This window comes from Corvus hawaiiensis, chromosome 15 (assembly GCF_020740725.1).
Source record: "Corvus hawaiiensis isolate bCorHaw1 chromosome 15, bCorHaw1.pri.cur, whole genome shotgun sequence".
In the NCBI taxonomy this organism is placed as follows: Eukaryota; Metazoa; Chordata; class Aves; order Passeriformes; family Corvidae; genus Corvus; species Corvus hawaiiensis.
Genome location: NC_063227.1, coordinates 2,015,438 through 2,036,669, shown reverse-complemented (window position 1 = coordinate 2,036,669; position 21,232 = coordinate 2,015,438). Strand labels below are relative to the sequence as shown.

The 21,232-nt window shown below is 59.4% G+C and overlaps 1 protein-coding gene across 10 annotated transcripts in view; it reads left to right on the top strand.

Annotated features, from left to right (window-relative positions):
• Positions 1–21,232, top strand: part of ABLIM3 (actin binding LIM protein family member 3) — a 46,283-nt gene that overhangs the window by 6,477 nt on the left and 18,574 nt on the right. For all 10 annotated transcript variants that reach the window (XM_048319899.1, XM_048319898.1, XM_048319897.1 and 7 more), the window contains exon 2: positions 20,536–20,673. In XM_048319899.1, the coding sequence (XP_048175856.1) occupies positions 20,536–20,673 (138 nt within the window). The remainder of the gene's footprint in view (positions 1–20,535; positions 20,674–21,232) is intronic.

The window sequence follows — 21,232 nt, the reverse complement described above, 5'->3', positions numbered from 1 at the left end:
GCTATTTTTAAATCCTCTGGGGGACTGGGTGGGTCGCTGCCTGCCTCAGAGGCACTTGCTGGGACATGTGGTGGGGATCTCCCAGCCACAGCTGCTCCCAGCCTGGGTTCCCAGGGGCAGGTACAGAGGGTCCCAGCAGGGTGGATGGCCCAGGGTGGCTTTGTTTCACCCCCTGGTGAAGGAGGAGGAGGAGGGGGCAGCAAAGCTGTGCGTGGAACCCATTCCTGAGGCACGGCAGGAGCCACAGCCCCTCCATGGCCCAGAGCTGCCTCCCTCCAAAAGAAGGGGGTTCCTTACCCTGGCCATGCAGCAGGGCTGGCTCAGGGCTGGTCTGGCAGCTGCTGCTGCCCTGCCTGTCTCCACTGCACTGAATCCCCGAGGGCTTTTTCCTAAAAGAAGGAATCAAATCCCCTCTGGCTGCGCTGGCCGGGGTTGGGGCGGTGAGTGGCTCTCTCAGGCTGGTGTGGCTGCAAGCTCTGTGCCATCCGGGATGCCCGTGGTGACCACAGGAGCAAGCAGGTCCCTGGGCTCACAGCAAGGACCCACAGCAGGTCCCCATGGTGAACCAGAGAGCGGTCAGGTGCTGAGACCAGCAATGGGAAGGTTCTCCTTGAAGCCAAACCCAAAGAAACGAGGGCTGGGGCGGGCAGAGGTCCCAGAGCCCCTCCAGGGTGGTGCAGACCCCGCTTCTCTCAGCACCAACCCGTGTGGGGCACACAGGGGTGAGCAGGCAGCTCTGCTCCGGGTTTCCCCTCTCTCTGCTCCCCTGGCAGCAGCCCTGGGTGTGATGGAGCACGGCCGGTCCCCGCGGACCCTCCTTCCCTGCGCTGTGCCGGGGTCCGGCGTGTCCCTCCCTCCGTCCCCATCCCCCGCTGGCACCTCCCGCGCCAGCTCCGCTGCTCAGAGGATGGAGAAGGTGGAGCAAGGTAAGATGAGCCCGCTCTCAGCTCCTATAAATAACAGCGCCAGCCCAGCATCGGCTGAGGGGGGTGGGGGGGGACCGGCTCCGTCCGTCCGAGGCGCAGCCGGGCTGGGCGAGCAGCGCTGCCGTGGGGCCAGCGCTCGGCTCCTGCGCAGCCTGAGCGCCGCTGTGCCCGCACCCCCGTGGCAGTGGCAGGAGGGCATCCTTCCCCCGCGGTGGGCCAGCCTGCTTCTGGCTCTTGCCAGGCTGTGCCGGGGCGCAGGTGGCGTGGGTGGGGGGTCTTTGGGGTGTGGGCTGGGTTTGTGGCCAGATTTCGGGACAGAAGGGGATGGCAGCTATTCCACAGGGAATAAGCAGATTTAGGAGGGGCAAGAGGGGCTTGTGGGGTTGATGTAGTGCCTGTGGGGTTCAGGAAGACCTGGGTCCTGTCTGTTTGTCCAGGCTGTGCCTTGGGGGTCGGTTTTGCTGGCATTTCCCCAACCTTTTGCCCACGAACCAAGCAGCAGAGCAGCTTCCAGGTGCGTGGGCACACAGGGAGAGCCAAGGCAAGGAAGCCATCCTTCAGCTGGTGGCAGCTGCTGCTCCATCCAGCACGAAGCTGGATGATCCCAGCTTGGAGCCTTTGATCAGGGAGCAAAACCATCCCTTCATCCACCCCCAGATGTGATTTGAGAGAACTTGCACTGGTGTCCAACCATCTGGCCCAGCTGCCCCACCAGGGGAGGAGTGGGCTGGATCTGATCCTTCCCCTCTGGAAAAGGAGGCGCCTGGATGAGCTGGCCAGGGAGAGCTGAGGCAGTGAGTGTGGATGTTCTCCCCTCCCCTGCTTTTGAAAAAAAAAGGAAAAGTCACTGCCTGCACGGTGAGTTATGTGGTGATGACTCCTTCTGATGGGCTACATATAAAATCCCTCGCCTCCCTGAGGATGCTCCCCGTTGAAAGCTTTTATGGCATCTTAAAAATAGCCACAGAGGGGGAGAGAATGAGAAGATGGATAGGTAGGTGGATCCCTAATAAGGAGAGAAGAGGAAACAGCTCGAGAGGGAATGGAAAGACTTTGGTGAACGGCATGTGAGTGATTGCTGAGGGAGGGGGTGGTGTGGCCATACCGAGCCGCTGAGCTGCATGCCCAGCGGGAGCAGGAAACCCTATAAAAAGCCTGCCTGGGAGATCTGTGCCTTGCACGTGCTGGGGTGAGCATCAGCCCGGGCTGTGTCTCCTGCAGGCGCTCGCTGCATTCTACAAGTACCCGTTAAAAATAATCCGCAGCTCTCGGCCCGGCTGCAGCTGCTGCTCCTGCGTGATCCCCAAACAGCTCATCCCTGCTCCTTCCCTGCCCGCAGCCTCAGGCTGGAGCTGAGGGATGAGCTCGCTCCTGGATTTCCCTGAGCTGGTGGCCTTTCCCACCTGGGCTGTGCTCCGGGAAAGGTGCTGGGAGCTGCCTCTGCCCTGGCACCTTTGATTTATAATGCCAGGGGTGAGATGTGGGGATGGTGGCACTGGGCTGGGGCTCCGTGAGGGCACAGCTGCCAGGGCCTGGCTGGAGCAGCATTCCCAGAGCCGCTGGCAGGGGTGCCCTGCAGGGGGACAGTCCTGCTCTGCCGTGTGGCACTGCCAGCACAGCGGCTCCGGGACCCGGGGAGGGGCTCCAGGCCCTTTGCTGTGCTTGCGGCAGTTCTCCCCATCACTCAGGGAAGATTTTCCAGTGTCTCCAAGAAATGCTAATTGCTTTGGCTTCTCTTGGTACAGCACAGCCACTGGGCACAAAGGGCTCTTAGTCAGCTGAGAGATCTGCCAGATCCTCCCTCTGGATCCCCTGGAGAGCTGGTGGAGTCTGCCGTGACCACTGCTGAGCCCCACGTCCGCGGGTCCCATCTTCTCCCCAAGCTGGCCCGGACCTGTGGTCCCGACATCCAGTGGCACGAGGCACTGTGACCTCTCTTTGGGATGTGAAACCCCCCAAACTCACCCCCCGGCAGGCACAGCGTGGAGTCAGTGCTCCCCTTGCGCTGCAGGAAGGGTGGCTGGAGGGATAGGGAGTTTCCCATCCTGGGAATGTGGCAGGAGCCATCAGTGGTGCTCTGTCTGTCCTCCCAAGCCCCTGGGGTGCCACTGCCCACCCCAGCTCTGCCCCTGGCAGGAAAAGCCCTGTGCAGGTGGCTTTGTTCGGTGCAGGCAGCTGGGAAACATTCCTTGGCTTTGCCCCTGCTCGAACTGCAGGGAAAGAACGCTGTTAACAAGGCTCCTCTGTCACAGCCGCCAGCCTGTCACATCCAGGCCATCTCCCTCTTGCTTTCTCGTCTTTTTTATCTTTTTTTTTTCCCTCCCTCAGCTAGACAGGAACCCAGGGAAGCAGAGGCTGTGGGGGTTGGCACTGCCCAACTCTGGGGAATAGTGAGGCTGGAGAGATCCTGCCTGATCCTTGTGGGTGGTTCTGAGCTGGCAGCACTGTCCTGGCTGGAGAGTGTCCATCCCCCTCCCCACCTGGAGTGCTGCATCCTGCTCTGGGATCCCAGCACAGGAAAGGCTGGGAGAGCTGGGATTGTCCAGTCTGGTGAGGAGAAGCTTTGGGGTGACCTGATTGTGGCCTTCCAGGGTCTGAGGGGAGCCTGCAAGAAATGTGGAGAGAGACTGTTTACAAGGGATGGAGTGACAGGACAAGGGGCAATGGCTTCACACTGACAGAGCACAGTTTGATGGGATGTTGGGAAGGAATCCTGCCCTGTGAGGGTGGGCAGGCCCTGGCACAGGGTGCCCAGAGCAGCTGGGGCTGCCCCTGGATCCCTGGCAGTGTCCAAGGCCAGGCTGGACACTGGGGCTGGGAGCAGCCTGGGACAGTGGAAGGTGTCCCTGCCCATGGCAGGGAGTGGAACAAGATGAGTTTTAAGGTGTCTTTCAATGCCAACCATTCCACGATGCTACCTCTGGTCCCTGCTCCCACCTTGCCTGCCCTTGGCTGGGAGCATCCCGTGGGTGTCCAGAGGGAGCACTGGCCAGGAGAGGACTCAGGCAGCTGCCCCAGCCCTCTGTGCCTGCTTGGCTGCTCAGGTGGCAGCAAGGGTCCAGTTTGGGACACAGTTCTGTTCCCTGGCAGGCAGGTTTTGGCTCACTTAACCAAAAGCACAACAAAGCCCGTGCTCATTTTTCTCCTGCTGAAAGGGAACTTGTTCCCTGGAAAGTGCCAGCTCTGCCGGGCCCATTGATTGCTTGTTAATTGTCGCTAATGAGGAGCTGGGCGAAGCGGCATCCAGAGGCTCTTGGGGACAGACTGTCGCTTCGGCTCGGGAGGGACATCTCAGCGGGGAAGGGAGCCGTGACCTCGGCGTGGGTGAGCTGAGCTGCATGAATGGGTTCGCTAACGAGGAGCGCTCCAATTCCTGCGCCTGCAGCTCGGGAGGGCAGCGCCGTGCCCTGACTCGGCGAGGGTTAAGAGGATCCCCGGTGCTTTCCCGTACACAGATGGATTTATTTACACGTGGAGAGATTGGGATGGAGAGGTCTAAACTGATCCCTTAAGAGGCCTCCTAGACACAGAGACTGGACAGGAGTAAGGGAATACAGGCAGGGATTTATTTGAAAGGCTTTCAAAGGTACCCCTGGGGGCCAGAGGCCACTGCCCAGATGGACCCTAAGGTGGACCCCAGGTCACGAGTTCTTCACACTTTTATAGGTTTGGTTCATTTGCATAGCAGGGTTAATTCTCCAATTAAAGCTTCAGTTAATGATGGAATTTCCCCAAGCTTGCCCCCCCTTTAGAGGCTCTTTAGTTTATACCTTTTGGGCCTAGGACGATCTGGGTGACCTCAGAGAGCAGACCCAGACAGGCTTTGTTATGTCTGCCCAGCACAGAGAGCAGAAATGAACAGGCTACGAGAGACTCCAGAGTCGCACACTGGGCAGTGCAGGATTTGAAAAACAGAAAAGTTAAAACCTAAGGCATCAGAACCCACCCTGCCCAGGAGGGAGGGCTCAGCCTCTGTGGCCCATGAGCAGCTGGATGCGATGCCAGGGCTTGGCCCCTTGCCGCCAGGCCACCAGTCGGAGGCCGTTTTGTGCCCAGCCCTGATAAAAGGCACCAAGGGCTTTTAGCAGGAGCCAGCCGTGTCTGCCTGCCCGGAGCTCCCCACGCTGGCAGCCTCCCCCTCCTTTGGAAGTCGGGATTCTGGGCGTCCTGGAGAGCTGAGGAGAGCACGAGTGTGGCAAGGAGGAGGGGAGGGGATGAGGTGTGTGCCGAGCCCCTCGTGTGCCCGGGGCAGTTCATTGCCACGTCCCCATTGTCCCCAGCCAGGTTTGGCCCTGCCCTGCTTGGCTCCTCTTGCTGAGGCTCAGGATGTGGCTGGAGGGGTGTGAAGCCCCCTTGGGAGTGTCACACTGGTGCAGAGGTGTGTTTGTACTTGTGGAGACAGCTCTCCCACGGCAGCAGCTCCCTGAGTGCCCGTGCCCTGCTGCAGCCGCTCCTGTGGCACCCGTGCCGCTCACCTCAGTGGTTCCTTTTATCTCCTCTTTGCTCAAATGGCTGAGCTGCTTTACCAGTCCTTTTCCTGGGAGTGTTCTCAGCTTTTCTCCCATTCCTGCCAGGCTTCCATGTACCTGTGACCTCCTCCCGCCCCCTGGGTACCTCCTCTTGTCCTCACAAGTGGTGGGTGAGGCCCCAGCAAGAGGCTGTGTCTGCGGCTCTGCAGAGGGGGATCTTCCCTCTGGGATTTGTTATTTCATTGGAATAAACAGCCACGTGGGATGTTATTTTCCATCCAGCTGAGGGAGGTTGGAATTGCTGCTTTCTGCCCCAAACCCTGATGTCTGGTTTTGGATTCTCTGCCTTTGAAGTGGGGAGGAGAAGCAAGAGTGGAGCGTGTGGATGCTGCTCGTGTTCTTGCAGGGCAAGGGCTGATGTCAAGGGATTAGTGGTTGCACCTCTGCCTCCTACTCTGACCCTGGTTTGGGGTTCAGGTGAGCCCCAAGCCATGCAATGAAGTGTCATGTACTTTGTTTTCCACTGCTTCCAGGCTCCTTTCATAATGGAGACGGCTGTGGGCTTGGGACTGGCTGTTGCTCTGTGCTCCACTTGAGGGTCTCACTATTCTGACCCCTAAAATACCTTTCAGGGGTCTCAGGCAGCCCTGCACCACTTGGGAAGCAGCAGGACAAAGAGCTGGCACCGCTGGGCTGAGAAATGTGCCTGGACTCCAAAACTGGGGCGGAGTGGGAGAGCCCTGAGCTGGTGGGATGTGTGTGACCCAAAATCTGAGCCAACCCATCTGTGCTGGGGAAGGGGAACAATAACTCCATCCATCCATCCATCCATCCATCCATCCATTCCCTGAGGGTCTCTGAGGTCTGAGAGCCACCTCAGGGGGTGGAAGGGCTCCTCCTGTGTCTCTGGCAGGTGTCACCTCCTGCACCACAGTGGGACATCCTGGGGCTGCCAGGCTGGGAAGGGGGACAGGAGGGATCTCTGCCGGGACAGTGGGGCCGCCAGAAAATGTCTCAGTGGGGCACTCAGAGGGTGGTGGTGCTGAAGGTCATCCCAAGGGGAGCAGCCTCGAGGCAGCTCCATCTCCCACCACCGTTGTTGTCCCTCCCCACGGCTCCCCCCTGCCCCAGCCTTTGCTCCATGACTGTTTGCCTTTCCTGCTTTTTTTCCTTCCACCCCACCTTCCTTTTCTCTTCCCTTTCCCCGTTTCTCTCCTGGCAGCTTTGTTCTCCTGGCTGTGTACCGGGGTTGCCATGGTGACTGCCACAGCATCTCTGCATCCCGCAGGAGTGGTCCTGCGCTGCCCTGGCCATGGCGAGTGGCAGGGCACCCTCCTGCCCCTCCCAGGGGCCACCTGCCACCTCCTCCCAGGGATGGAATTCCCTGGGGACATCCCTGTGACACATCCTGGTGTCTGGGGAGAGGAGGGGACAGAGTGGGGTGGCCCTCAGCAGCTCAGGCTGGGGCTGGGGCGCAGGGCTGGCTGCATGGCACAGCTTTATTGCTGCCAGAAACATTCCAATAAAACCTTCCATAAATGTTTTTTAATGAGCAAACCCTACCTGAGGAAAACAGAGGAGCTGCTGCAGCACAGGGAGTCCCCATGGGTGTGGAGGCAGAGCTGCTGGTGGCCTTCTGGTGTCGATTTGCAGATGACAAGATCTCCTTGCAGTGTGTGTCAGAATTGCTGGGCCCCTTTCAGGAGATAATTAGGATGACGTGTTATTAGCTGATTACTGGGGAAACATACATTTACCGAGGATTTATTCTGCACCCAGCATTAATCTCCTGTATAGCTGCTAAACCCCCATAAATAATCTGATTTTGATAATCAATTGCCATTGCAAGTTCTCCTATAAATCTCAATTAAATGCACATTTAACTCGCATCAAGTTGCTAAATTTGCTTGTGCATGTGCGTCCTGCTGCTTGCCTGGGGCAGATGTCTGGGGATGTGCAAGCTCCAGTCTGTTTTTCAGACAGCCTGAAACCAGAATGGGCTCTGCCAAGGCAGAGCAGCCCCAGGAACAGCACCGCTGCTCTCCCGTGGTCCCACACGGAGAATCCAGCACATCCCAGCTCCCTGCTGCTGCTCCCACGTTGCTGTGCCTGGCTCTTCCAGCCTGGGGTTGGCAGTGAGGGCAGCAGGAGGAGGCTCTGCCTCTGCAGCATCCCAGGGAGGGGAGATGGAATTGCCAAAACCCATGTGGGGGCTTTCAGCAGTGCTTGCCTGGGGTGGAAACTGAGATTGGCTTGGGCTTGGTTGAGTCCTGGCCACCTTTGGGCCACTGTAGAGACTTTTCCAGCCTTAGTGCTGGTGGAGGGCTCAGAGGGTGGGGACATCCTGCAGGGAGAAGGTGACCAGCAGGACAAGGTGCCACCAGCTTTCTTTGGAGCTGGAAGGAGATTCCAGCCATTACCTGGGCTCTGTTTGATGTTGGGGCCACACTGACTTATTTTATCTCCTTGTCTTTGCAAGAACTGCACCTCAGGGAGGGCAGGGAGAGCTGGGTGGTTGTGGCAGAGCTCTGGTGACGTGTTCCGTGATGTGTTCCGTGCTGGGGACCTGGTGGGGGCACGGCAAACGTCCCGCTGCCTTTCAGGGTGTGGGATTTTGGCCTCACCTGGGCTGCTGCACCCCAGAGGTGAGATGGTTTTGGATGGTTTTGGAATGCAGCCCCCCATCCCTGCTGTCTCAGGGGTGTCGGCTGGGGCTGTGATGATCCCAGGACTGCACTGGGGGAGCCATAGAAGAAATTATGAAGCTCTTCAGATGGCTGGGAAGATGTCAGAGAGCTCCTCCTGAGCCTGGCTGGAGCCCAGCCTGCCGATTGTGGTGGTGTGGGAAATCCACAAACGTACAGATGGCAGGAGAGCAAAACCTGCTGCCTTTTAATGGGGACAGCGTCGTGCCCGGCCACAGCGGGCAGCAGCTGAGCGTTAGCAGCTTTGGGCGAGAGCAGGAGCTCTCAGGGCCCGGCCCAGGGGGATTCTGCCTCTCCTGGGGCAGCAGCATGGGCCTGTGGAGGAGCAGGGATGCCCAGCTGTGCACAGCTGTGTGTGCTGGTGGCAGGGCTGGCAGGTGCCACGAGCCCCAGGCTGGCTCCCAGGGGTGGCGTGTGACCGCTCCAGCCTGCTGTGTCCCTGGCACTGCTGAGTGCATCCCTGCCTGGCACATCCTCCCTCTGAACCCACCTTTCACCTCTGCCCGCTGGGGTGGGGTGGTGGCTCACAGAGAGACCTCGGATGCTGCCGTTTGTCACCAGCCTAGCATCACCTTGCCCAGGTATTGCTGCACCCCTCGGGGTGCCCTTCTGTGCCAAGGGGCTGTGTGGGCTCCCCAGAGCTCTGTCCCACGGGGTTTGACCCCAGCATTGAGGATGGGGTTGGAACGATGGAATCAGGCAGCAATGGGCTGGGGATGTGGGGTTTTCCAGCGCTATCCCGTGGGTCAGAGAGGCTGCCCTGCACTGCTTGTGGTGCCTGGAACACCACAGGTGGAGTCCCCATCCCTGGAGGTGTCCAAGGAAGGGCTGGAGGTGGCACTCAGTGCTCTGGGCTGGGGATGAGGTGGGGATTTGGCACAGCCTGGACTCCATGGCCTTGGAGGGCCTTTCCAACCCAAACGATTCTGTGTGGCCACGGGGCTGTCCCTGGCATGTCCCTGTCCCCCCCACCTGCTGCATCCACCTCTGCCACCCATATGCAAGGCCAGGTGTCTCAAATGAACTCCCTGCGGGGTGGGGACAATCTTTTTAGGGCCACATAAAGGCTCCATTTGTTGCCTTTAACAGAATTAGAGCGGGGATCATGGTAGATTTAGAAAAGCAGTCAACACCTTCTGTGCAGGGCCCCTGGAGGCTCTGCTCAGCTCCCCCTGGAGGGGCTTGGCACAGTTTTTGGGGGATGCTCTGTGTTAGAGGTCTGCAGGAGTGGGTTTCATCTCTTCCAACCCCATAATTTGCAGGGAGTTGGATTCAGGAGGGCTCCAAGGGGATGTGGCAGTGCCCTCCCTGCGGCAGCCCCAGATCTGAAAGAGCTCTCAGTTGTTTTAGACAGCACCTTCCCAGGATATAAGAGCAGCTGGAGGAATTTGGAGCCAGCCAGGGAAGTTCCTGCTGGAGTTTTGCCCCCAACTCTGAGCTGTAACTCATCCCCTGGAATGGGACTGGCTGGGGGGCTGCTGCTCTCGAGCCTCCTGTCCCTCTGAGCACGTGCTGGCGGCATTGAGAGGGCTCTGTAACAAATATCCCTGCCCTGCAGCCTATTTCTGGGGCCATCGTCCCCTCTGTGACGCCAGGGCTTGCTTTGCCAGCTGTCACCCCCAGCCCAAATTCCCATTTCGTTGCGTTAATATCCATGCAGTGCTTCTGGATGGGGATTTGATTTCCGCTGGCTCCCCGGAGTAGAAAGAGTTAAAAATAGCAAATCCAACACCCCTCATTCCCTGGCTGTGACGCAATCTCCCAGGTTGGAGTTACAAAGCCGCCAGGAATAGGGTTTAAAATAAAACAAGGGAGTGCTCTGCACTCTGCAGAGTGGGAGAAAGCAGCTCCAGCCTGGAGGAAAGACATGGAACAGCCTCTGGATTTATAAAACACGCAGGAGTTTGTCCCCCTTGCGGTGCTCATGGCCAGATAAGCGATGCTGCACACACACAGCGATTAGTGGGGGAATTCAGGAGGCTCTCAGCCCACCAGGGAATCCACAGGAGAACCCAGGAAGGAATGAGCTCAGTGCGCTCTGCTCGGGAGCACCTTGCCAAGGCTCAGCTGGACACTAAACCCGGCCAGCAGGGCAGTGATGTGCTGGATCCAGCAGCACCGAGGCTCCCTGGCAGCTGCAGGGCGCAGGCAGGGACAGAGCAGACGGATCCTCTCCCAAAAGTGCTCCCAGACTCTGGAAGCAACAGTCTGCTGCAAGGTGGCGAGGTGCCAGCCTGGCTCTGCCTCATCCAACGGGGCTGCTTCTCTGATCTGGCAGAGAAAATCCTAAATCCCCACGTTTCTCTCTCTCAGACGCTGCCCTAGTTTAAAAATGTCAGCTCCTGGCTTTTCTTTTGTAACATTTTAAATATAGCACCCTTTCTGTTTTCTGATGGATGCGCCATATGCTGGGGAAACGGCACCCGAATCCACCGGGCTGGTGGGCGGGGGTTAAAGGGAAAAAGCATTTCCATACGGGAAGCTGCAAACACAAAACACAGCAGCAGCGAGCAGCAAATCCCTCCTGCAGCAGCCAGGAATAAGCTCCTTTCTGTCCCGCCTGTCTCCGGGTGTTGGTGTGAGGAGCGAGCCTGAATGTTTCCATTGTGTCACCTCCTGTCCCGGCCACCCTGGCACTGCCTCCACAGCGCCCAGCAGGAGATGCCACCATCTGACAGCTGCTTTGCCCTTTCCTTTCCTCAGAAAGCTCCTTTGCTGCTTTCTCTTTGGGGGTTTTAGGGGGATTTTCCAGCTGGGATGGGTCCCTCGTGCTCCAGCTCGCCCAGACTGCTGCGGGCCGGGCTGGGGGTGGTGGTGGGTGGGTTTGGCAGCCAGGGGACGGTCCCCTCGGGCTCCCTGCACTCACACACAGCCAGGGCTGTCTCCCAGCACTAAACACAGCCTCCGTTTAGCAGGAAATCTGGCCTCAGCAAAATGATGAGCTCAGGCTTTTCAGCTTTTGGCCGGGACCTCAAGTTTAGATTATTCCACTCTGCACATCCCTCAGCTTTAGGACCAAGTGTAGCCCCTTGCATGGACCCCCCAAAACCTGTCCAGCCCAGCTGGAGCGGAAAATAGCATCCTGTGGGCTGGGGCTGGGTCCAAGCCTCAGTCAAGGTCGCCCCTCCTGCTCTCTCTGGCTGGGGCTCCCCCACTTGTCACACCTCAGGAATCAAATCCAGGGGAGGAGATGGACTTTGGCCACTGCCTGGCTGCCAAGGTGGCTGTGTCCCTCGAGACCACCCTGCCAGGGGAGCAGGAGAGAGGCTGGGGTGGCCCAAAGCTCCTGCTGGCAGTGCCAGCTCAGGTTTGGCTCCATGCCCGGAGGGTGGGGGGGATGCAGTGAGGGATGTGACAGAATCCCAGAATGGTTTGGGTTGGAAGGGACATTAAAAATCATCTCATTCCACCCCCTGCCATGGGCAGGGACACCTCCCACTATCCCAGGTTGCTCCAAGCCCTGTCCAACCTGGCCATGGATGACCACAGTGGAGGAGGGGATGTGGGGAAGCTTTTCATATTTGCTCTTGCTCTGCAGCACCGGAGATTTGGGGCTGTGTCCCCTGGGTGTGACAGGTCCAGCAGGGCACAGGGCAGCTGCTCCCAAGGGCTTGGCCGGACACTGGCTGCGGGGTGGTGTCCTCCAGAGTGTGGCCTCAGCTGGTCCTGCTGCCCCTGGGATTGATTCACAGAGGGCCACCAAGCACAGCCACGTGTCACTGTGACTGCTCAGACGGTTGTGCTCACTCAGATCCCTGTCCCAGGCTGCTGTGTCCCTGTTCCCAGCCCAGCCCCGCTTTTGTGCCCGTGCACATCATCCCCCTCACGCCTCCCCGCTCCTGCCCTGTTTGTTTGCATCCACAACAGCTCAGGCCGGAGTTTTTAAGCTGCACCAGATGTAAGGACCAAATCCCATCCTCAGCCTCTCAGCGGGTTTCCCTCCTCAGCTGCTTCCCGTGAAGCTTCCTGCAGCCCAAAATGCCGATCCCAGGGAGTGCTGCACATCTGCTAGGGCTGCAGGAGCTGCTGGGAGCCGCAGCAAACACCGGGAGCATGGGCAGGGCATGTGTGGGAGGCGAGAGGGCAGGAAGGTGTTTGTGCCTCCTGCCGTGGTGCTGGCCGTGCTGGTGTCGGTTTTGGGTGTAAAAGGGCTGGGTTTGTGCCACACCTGGTGTCACCTGTCCCTGCTGGGGCAGCTCCTCCCTCACTGAGCTATTCTGGGTCTCCTCCACAAGCCTGACCTTGTGTCAGAGCAGGATTTGAGCTCAGGGCTGGGCCCAGCTGAAATCCTCGCAGAGATTTCAAGAGCAGGGGATTGCAGAGGTGCAGTGTCCTTGCTCCTGCCTGGGAAAGTGGCAGCTCACAGCTGTCCTGGGCACCCACCCCAGCACAGGACCTGCCACCAGCCCTGTGGTACCTGGGGACAGCTCCCTGCTCCAGGCTCGCCAGGGCTCCTGCCCTGGGCAGCCATGCATTGCAGCAATTATTAATTAAAATGCAATCTATCCTTTCTCATCCTCTCCCCGAGACAACAAGAACTGCTAAAACATTCTCAGGGATAATAGGGAGGGGAATTAAGCAGTTCCTGGGAAATCTGAGCGGTGCCTTTTGGAGATTTCTCGCTGTTCCTGGAGCCCACGATTCCCTGTCGGGCTCTGCATCTCCAGCCCCACTCTCTGGAAATCCCAGTCCTGCTGGGAATGCAGGGGGAAAAGCGCTCTGAGTGTGATGCTGGGTGTGGGGATGAGGATCTGGGTGTCCCATGAGGGATGTGGGGGGCTCAGCCTGGAGCAAAGGAGGCTCAGGGGGGACCTTGTGGCTCTGCACAAGTCCCTGACAGGAGGGGGCAGCCGGGGGGGTCGGGCTCTGCTGGCAGGGAACAGGGACAGGAGGAGAGGGAACGGCCTCAGGCTGGGCCAGGGCAGGCTCAGGGTGGACAGCAGCAGGAATTTCCCCATGGAAAGGGCGCTCAGGCCTTGGCAGGGGCTGCCCAGGGAGGTTTGGAGTGCCCATCCCTGGAGGTGTCCAAGGAAGGGCTGGAGGGGGCACTCAGAGCTCTGGGCTGGGGACAAGGTGGGGATGGGGCTGGACTCCATGGTCTGAGAGAGCTTTTCCAACTGAAACAATTCTGGGATTCTGTGGCTAATCCTAGTGGAGAGCAGCTCCTGGTGCAAACATGGTGCCGGGAGCAGAGCTGGGCAGCAGCCAGGAGGATTTTCCCCCAAATCCCAGTTCCATCCCAGTTGAGAGGCCTGGCGCGGGCAGACAGGCAGCAGCCTCCCTTGGGGGTCCCAGTCCCTCCCAGTGTGGGGGGCTGTGGAGCCCAGAGCTGTGCTGGGAGGGGCTCCCGTGGTGTCTGCAGAGACATAACCGTGTGAGCACCAGGAGCCCTGGCTGCAGCTGCAGTTCCAGGAGATCCTGTTGCCATGACAAGCTGTAAGAGTGTTATCCAGGAAAAAAAGATCCAGTTGGGGATGGGAGGGAAGGCTGCCAGTGTGGAGGGCACATGGATCCCATGGGAATTGCGCTCTGGTGTGGCTGTGTGGCTCGGATGTTCAACTGCACAGGTTGAACCTCTGACCTTCCAGGGTTACACCTCCAGGTGCTCCAGCCCCTTCCCGAGCTCTGTGTCCCCCAAATTCCCACACCTGGGGGTGCAGAGCCCTGCTCCTGTCCCCTCACCCTCCTCCAGCCCCCAACAGCCATCCTGGCACGGTCCTGGCAGGAAAGGGAAGGTGTCAGTTCTCCCAAATAGCGACAGGACAAGAGGAGATGGCCTCAAGCTGTGCCAGGGGAGGGTCAGGTTGGACATCAGCAGGAATTTCTGCATGGGACGGGTGCTCAGGCCTTGGAACTTCCAAGGGAGGTGCTGGGAATGCTCCTTTGCCTGGGGAGTGTCACTGCAGCCCTGAGTGTGAGGATGGCACGTGCAGCTGGTGCTCGTGGTGCTCCCTGGCCACTGCCAGGCTGGGAGTTCTCGGGATGCAGTGGAATTCTTGGGATACAGCATGTTCCCTGGCTCTGCACAGCCCAGGGTGGAGCTGTCAGGCTGGGGGAGCACTGGCGTGCCTTTCTGTTGTCTGCACTCAGGTCATCAGGTCTGAGGAAGAGCAACTTTTCCCTCTTTTTGTTGGGAATCTGGGAAAATCACCGCAGCAGCAGCAGACAGTGCTTCCAGCAAACCAGGCTGATCCCAGATCCCTCGCTCAGGACACCCCCAGGGTGCTGCTGGAATGGGGCTGGGGGTTCCTGCAGGGCAGGAGGTGAAACCTCTGCTGAGCCCCAGCGGGGTTTTTGGGTTTCCCTGGCACATTCCAGCCCTGCCTGTGTGGGAAGTAAACATCCTGCAGGCAGGCACGGGCAGCTGCCTGCGGCCAGGTCAGCATGGGAAGGCAGTCACGGCTTCCTCCACGCTCATTTGGAGAATAATTTCCACGGATGCAGCCAGAAACAAATTCTGCTGTGCAGGCAGGGCCCTGGCTGTTCGCTGCTCCAGCTTTTTGTTTGTTTTCCTTCCAACCTCTTGATTTTTTCCCCTTGTCTCCTTCCCTCTTTACCCTTCTCCTTTGTCTCCTCTGGGCGTTTTTGACCTCCCTCCTCTCTCTTTTTGCAGCGTGTCCCCGTGTGACCCAGCTCCCACGCTGGCATAATGTCGTGTCACGCCCTCGTGATGCCTTGGCACCTATTTGGGCACCTGCCACACTCACAGCCCTGCCTCCCGCTCCCAGCTACAGGGTGTTCCCTCCCTCGTGTGATGCCAGCGCTGGCCCAGCACCCCCAGCCCCGTGCCCTCTCCCATGGCGGCATGTGCCCCTCCAGCTCCTTGGTGCCATCCTTGCAGCACCCACAGCTTGTGCCCTGTGTCCCACCAAGGGAGTGCCAGCGGCGGGGGGTGAGGGGCCAGCGTGAAGCAGGGGGGAGCAATAACTGGTCCTGATCTAATTAGGGAAGCCTAGGGCTGGATTAGGAGCTGTGGCAGTGGAGGGTTTTTAGCTGTAAGCCACAGATGGCTTTGCCTGGGAGCCAGGAGAGGCTGGCATGGACTGGAGGGGGTTCATAATCCCACCTGGAATACTCTCCAAGCTGGCTGACAGCTTTGGGAGCAGCCCAGTGCTGGCTCCGGGTGAGCTGGGTGGTCCCCGCTGCCCCCAGCCCACTGTCCCACACCGCAGTGCCTGTCCCAGCCCAGTCCTCGTGGATTCAGTGCAGACAGTGGCAGAAGCAGCCGGAGCTGCTCCAGGCTCAGCCTGTCCCACAGCAGATCCCTGCTACCCGTCCTCAGCCCATCAGGAGCACTCAGCCCGCCCCAGCCTAAAAATGTAAATATTCAATAAAGAGCCACGGGATGCTTCTGGGTTTTACTGAGGGGAAGGATCAGGAGAGAAAATCCTCTGCCCAAAGGTAAATCTGGCATTTTCTCCTTGGTGGGAATGGCTTTTATCCGTGGCAGCTCCATGGGGAGCCGTGGGCTGAGCACCGAGATGGCCGTGCAGGGCTCAGATTCACCACCGGAGCCGAGCATCCCGACTGTTGGTCCCTTCCTTTATTTCAGGGATAATTTGGCTGATCCCTCACCTGGGTGCCTCACCCAGCTCTGTGCTGCTGGCACCCCCACAGTGTCAGCTCCTCAGCAGGGACCTGGGGTGGACTCGATGGTCTCAAAGGTCTTTTCCAGCCTCGTTAATTCTGATTCTGTGTCTGGAACAGGCACATGCCCACATGCCGGGGTCACGGCAGCCCCACAGGACGCAGGCTGCGGCTGTCCCGTGCCTGCTGAAGGACCAGCACCATCTGGCTCCCAGCCCATCCTTCCCTTCCTTCCCAAGGCGTTTTTACGGCTGCAGCCAAGCCCTGGCCGCTGCAGGACAGCAGGCAGGAGCCTTTGGCCCCGCTGCTGATGAGAAACCCATATCCCGTGGCCCTGCAGTTCCCACCCTTCCTCCCCGGCCGCCCCTGGGACACAGCACAGCTCCTGCCTGGAGGGGAAATCCTCCCCCTCGCCCTCAGCTCCCCTCTGGAGCCGGCCGGGTCACCCTGGATCCGTGCTGCAGCGGGAGGATTTGGGGTGCAGGCTCCTGGGGTGCCACCTCCTTGTCCCCATACCCCAGCAGAGGTTTCCTTTACCTCGCTCTCTGCCCCCAGCCCGGCCCGCTGTGTCCCATCCCCGGTGCTTCACCCCGGCCTCTCCCTCAGCCTCCAGTGCTTCCAGCAAAATTCCTTCCTGGCCAGTCACTGCCGCCCCTCAGCCTTGACGCCTCCGGGGCTGCTGTGCTGGCAGGGCTGGGCTTCCTCTTCCTGAGCCTCCCCAGCCCTGCTCCCGACCCCCTCCTCACCCCAGAGCCGTGGAATCGGCCCTTCCCGGGGTCTGCCAGCCGTGCCCACCGGGAATGCCCGGTGGGAATGCCCAGCTTTCCTCACCCTCCCCGCTGCAGCTGCATCCCACCGCCAACCCGTGCCACGCTGGTGCCACCACCCACAGCGGGGTTCTGAGAAGAGGATTTCCAGCCCCAGGGACCGCGCTGGGGGTGGGGTGGGGAATTGCTCAGTGCCGGGGAGCAGTGGGAAGCAGTGGGAAGCTGCTGGAAGGAGTTCAGCCCCATGGAGGTGTGACAATTCCTGCCAGCATCATCTGCCCTGCTCCCCCAGCGTCCAGCTGACATCCAGCATTCCAGGGGCTGGATCCATCCCATGGTGACACCCACACCTCCTTACACATTCCAGGGGCTGGATCCATCCCATGGTGACACCCACACCTCCTTACACATTCCAGGGGCTGGATCCATCCCATGGTGACACCCCCTTGCTGCAGGTGCCAACTCTCAGTCCCTGCATCACCCCTGGCACCCACCAGCCTCAGCTTCCCACGGTGGCACTGCCTCTCCTGATTAATTTCAGGGTGAATATTTTGCTTTTCCATGGTCCCTTTCACCTGTGGCTCTCCCAGCACTGTGCAAATATTAATTACTGGCAGTTAATTAAGCTCGGCATGCCCATCCTCCTGTGGAGATGCTGGGTCACAAACACACTGGCAGCAGAGCTGGGTGGGAGCTCCCGGCTACCTGTGGATAATGATCCCAACCCCACCTGGAAAAGCTTCTCCCTGATAGACCTTCCCAGAGGGCCAATGGGCTAGGAGAGGGAAATAGGTGGGAAAAGAGCAGCACCTACTCTGGTCCCAGTAAGGAAGGAGGGGTGGATCTTTAAAGATGCCTCTGGGTGCCCCTGGAAAGCTGCTGCTGGGGTATGTGGGGCTGTGGGATATGGGGCTGCCGGGGGGGAACCCAAGCTGCTGGTGGAGCTGTGCCCTGTTATTCGTGTTGGTGGTGAGCAGCAAACCCTCCAAGGCAGATGGAAATTATCCCATTCTCCTTCCACTCGTGAAGGGCTCGAAATGTTCCAGAGGTTCAGCATTTCCGCATCCTGGTGCAGGGCTGGACGCTGTGCAGGAAGAGCACAGGAAGACAAACAAGGTCGTTGACCCTCCTGAAATGAAGGAGGGGGATTGCCCAGGGGTGGGAATTGCAGATTGTTCATGGGAGCAGCCCTTGGGCACGGTCCCTGCGCCCTCCTGGGGGACTGAGCTCCTCTGCTCAGCCGTGGGGGTTTGTTGGGGGGCTGTCCCCCTGCCCGGGTCGCACACTGGCTGTGCACGGCCACCGCTGCCTGACCCCGGGGCTGCGCAGGGCAGCAATCCCTGACCGGAGGTGCCACCTTAATCCGGATCAGTGGGAAATCTGTCAAGTGCCCACGCAGCCCCGTGGCGCTTCCCTGCCTGGCTGTGCCCTCAGCCCATCAAGAACCGGCCAGGATGCGGGCACAGCCCCACAGGAGCTGGCCCTGGGCAAGTTTTGCGCTGAGAGTGGAGCACAAACGCAGGAATTGTTGGCCCAGATGAGCTCCGAGCAAAACAGGAGCAAAGTGGGGGCAGGTTATGGCATTCCTTGGGCAGCTCCCACCCCCTCTCCACGCCTGCTGTATCCCAGCCTGCGAGGCCACTAATGCTACTTACATTATTAGTGGATTATTTGGGTGTAATGAGCTTTGCCCCGCTCAGCTGGCCCTGTGCTCGGGGCTGTGGGATGTGTAATACTTCCTGCACGGGGCCACAAGGCGGGCAGCTGCTGCCTGGAACACAGGCACACAATGCACCAATGTTCCCGGACAAAATTCCAGCCTGGGCTGGAGATTAAGCACGAATCAGGGAGCTTTGGGCAGCGCTGAACAAAGCGGGAGGGTGAGGGTGCCCTGAGCTGGGTCCTGACCCGTCCCCACGGGCACTGCCAGCAGTGACTGGCTCAGATCCATCTCTGCCCGTGGTGGGGCACAGCTGAAAGCATCTTTTCTATCCTCAGCTTCTTCTCCTCTGCCTTCCTCCCATCAGACCAAGCAAGGGCTTGGCGATGTGTTGCTATGGGCACCAGGAAGTTTTCCCTGGAGACCAGCAGCCCGCACTAAGCGATGCCTGCATGTTCTGACATAGATTATTATTTTTGCCTTCCCCTTTTCTTCATCGTGAATGTTGAAGTGTGGATGAATTCCTGGCTTTTCCCCCTGCCTCTGTCCTGCTTTCCTCTCCCAGCTTTGTGCATTTCCATGGCTGTGTCCAAGGGCTTGGCTTCGGCTTCGTTCTGGGCCAGGGTGTGAGCAGTGGGTGCGTGGGAGGAACTTTCAGCTCTGTAACTCTTGCTCTGCTGGAGACCCCTGCGGGGAAGATCCCTGATTTATTCCAGCCTCAGGAAATCCTGTTGGTCCCCTCAGGCAGCTGCAGAGCTCCTGGGCACCCATTACCATCACAGGAGGTGCTGGATTGCTTTTCCCAGGGCTGGTGCCTCTTGGGTGGGGGTTCCCTGCTCCCTTCGTTGTGTTTGGGACCTCAGAGTGATTTAGGTCTAGACTAATTAGTCTCTGCTGGGCTGAGCTCCAGGCCTGACTCCCATTTTGCCACTGCTCTGCTGGCACTTGGCATCCTTTAGTGTCTCAGGTACCTCTGAGAGCTCTTGGCTTGCAGGGAAGGGAAGTCCCAGCAGCTCTTGGAAGTCAAGGCCGGAGTCTGAGCTTTGCAGGAGGGCACTCAGAGCTTCCCTCGCAGCCCATTCCCAGCAGCTCCAGGGATGGAGGGTCAGCCCATTTCCCGGAGGGAAGCGGTGCTGTGTCTCTGGGCACTTGGCACAGGGAATGGGATTGCACTGTGACAGGGTCTCAATGTCATTTTGACTTCTCCTGCTTGGCTTTTGAAGGCAATAATGGGCTGTTTCTGTTCACTGTCACTTGATCTGCCCCTGGGTGAGTGAGGAGCCCCTGCTGAGTGATCTCCTCTGTCCTGTGCCCCTTCTTCCCTGCTCTGGAGCGACTTCACAGGCTGGCTTTCAATCAGCTGCTTCTCTTGTTCCTGGGAATGCAGTTCAGCCCTGGGTCAGAAAAGCTCCTGCCTTTTGCTGCTCAAGTTGCCCAGATTGTGGCTCCCTCTCAGAAATCTTACAGCAAATAAATCCCGTGCTGCTCGGGCCCTGCCTGCAGTGCTTGGCGTGGTGTCAGCCTGGCTGGAGCTCCTGCACAGCCCAGGCACTGCCAGGTGGGGCAGGGAAAGCAGGAGCTGCTCTGGGTTTTCTCCACGTGTTTGGGAATTGCCTTGAGACAGAAGGATCTGCACGGAGCAGGAGGATTTTACCCTGCTGATGCCGCTGGGCATCACCTGTGTGGTGTTCCCAGAGGGGTGAGGAGCAAAGGTGAATCCCAGCACTGTCTGCAGCAGGAGAATTTCAGCTCTTGCCCTGCCCTGCCCTGCAGCCCCCAGCTCCTTCCAGAACCTCCACGCGCCGTGGGGCCACTCCGGAAGGAGCCGTGGGCCTCGGGATGCTGCTCCTGGCTGAGGAGGTGACAGTCCCACCAGGGCCAAGCACTCGGCTGCTGTGATGTTTGAAAGCTCCTTGACAGATGACTTCTTCCCCCAGTTCCTAAGCAAACAAGGAGGAGCTCCGAAAACACAACAGTTCCTTCCCGTGCTGCTGCCAACTCGGAGCTCGCTGGGCTGTCTCAGAGAGGGTCAGCAGCCACCAGGGCTGAGCAGAGCACTGGGGGCTGGTCCCTGCAGGGTCCTCCTGCACCTGCTATGGGGACAGGAGAGCATCTGGGGAGCTCTGGGATGATGCTGTGACCTCGTTGTCCATGCAGGGACAGGGAGCGGTGCCCAGGTGCTGACACTGCACAGAGCTTGGGACTGCAGACCAGGGAGCCTCTTCTGTGGGACAGGGAAATCCCAAATCCAGACAGGGCTGGGCTCCCATCTCAGAGTCATTGGGTGCTGTCCTTTGCCCTCAGCGCTGGCCTGATGTCCCCTGATGCCACAGCCACCAGACTGAGCTCAGTGCAGTGACACCCAAATCCTAACACACCCTTCCCCTCTCTCCCTCTGCCCTCCCTCCTTTCTGCCAGCAGTTCCCTATCAGCAAAACCCCTACACCCCTGGGAGCGGCTCCTCTGTCATCCAGTGCTACCGCTGTGGGGACACCTGCAAGGGCGAGGTCGTGCGTGTGCAGAGCAACCACTTCCACATCCGCTGCTTCACCTGCCAAGGTAGGATAAGGATGCCCAAAAAGCTGCTGCCAGCTTATCCCACAGCTCTGGGTGCCAAGCAAAAGGCTGGGGACACACCTACCAGGCCCACTGAGGTGTGGTCACACACCTAAAGGGGGCATGTGGTGTGGCACAGGGCAGGCAGTGCCCCTGAGTGGTGCCAGAGCCACTGAAGGGGTGGCCAATGTCACCACCCTGGAGCCCATCTGTGTCTGGGGGCATCACCGTGTCCTTCAGCTGCTCCCAAAGCAGGAGGAGGAGGAGGGGGAGGAGGCACTGCCAGCCTGGCTGAGGTGGGGAGATGCCCAGAGCAGTTCCTGATGGAGCTGGGTGACACATCCCTGCCACCTGCCTGTGGGATGCAGCTGGGACTTGGTGGCCCCCAGGGCTGGCAGGAGTGGAGCAGAGAGGTTGTTTGGGTCCTCCTGGAGCACCAGAGGAGAGCTGCACGGCTGTAAAGCTCGTGGTGCGTGGCGGCTGCTGCTGCTGAAGGGCTCCTCAGCACCTTTATTGGAGCAGCTGCTCTCAACCAGCTTCTGCAGGCTGCAAAATCTCCCGT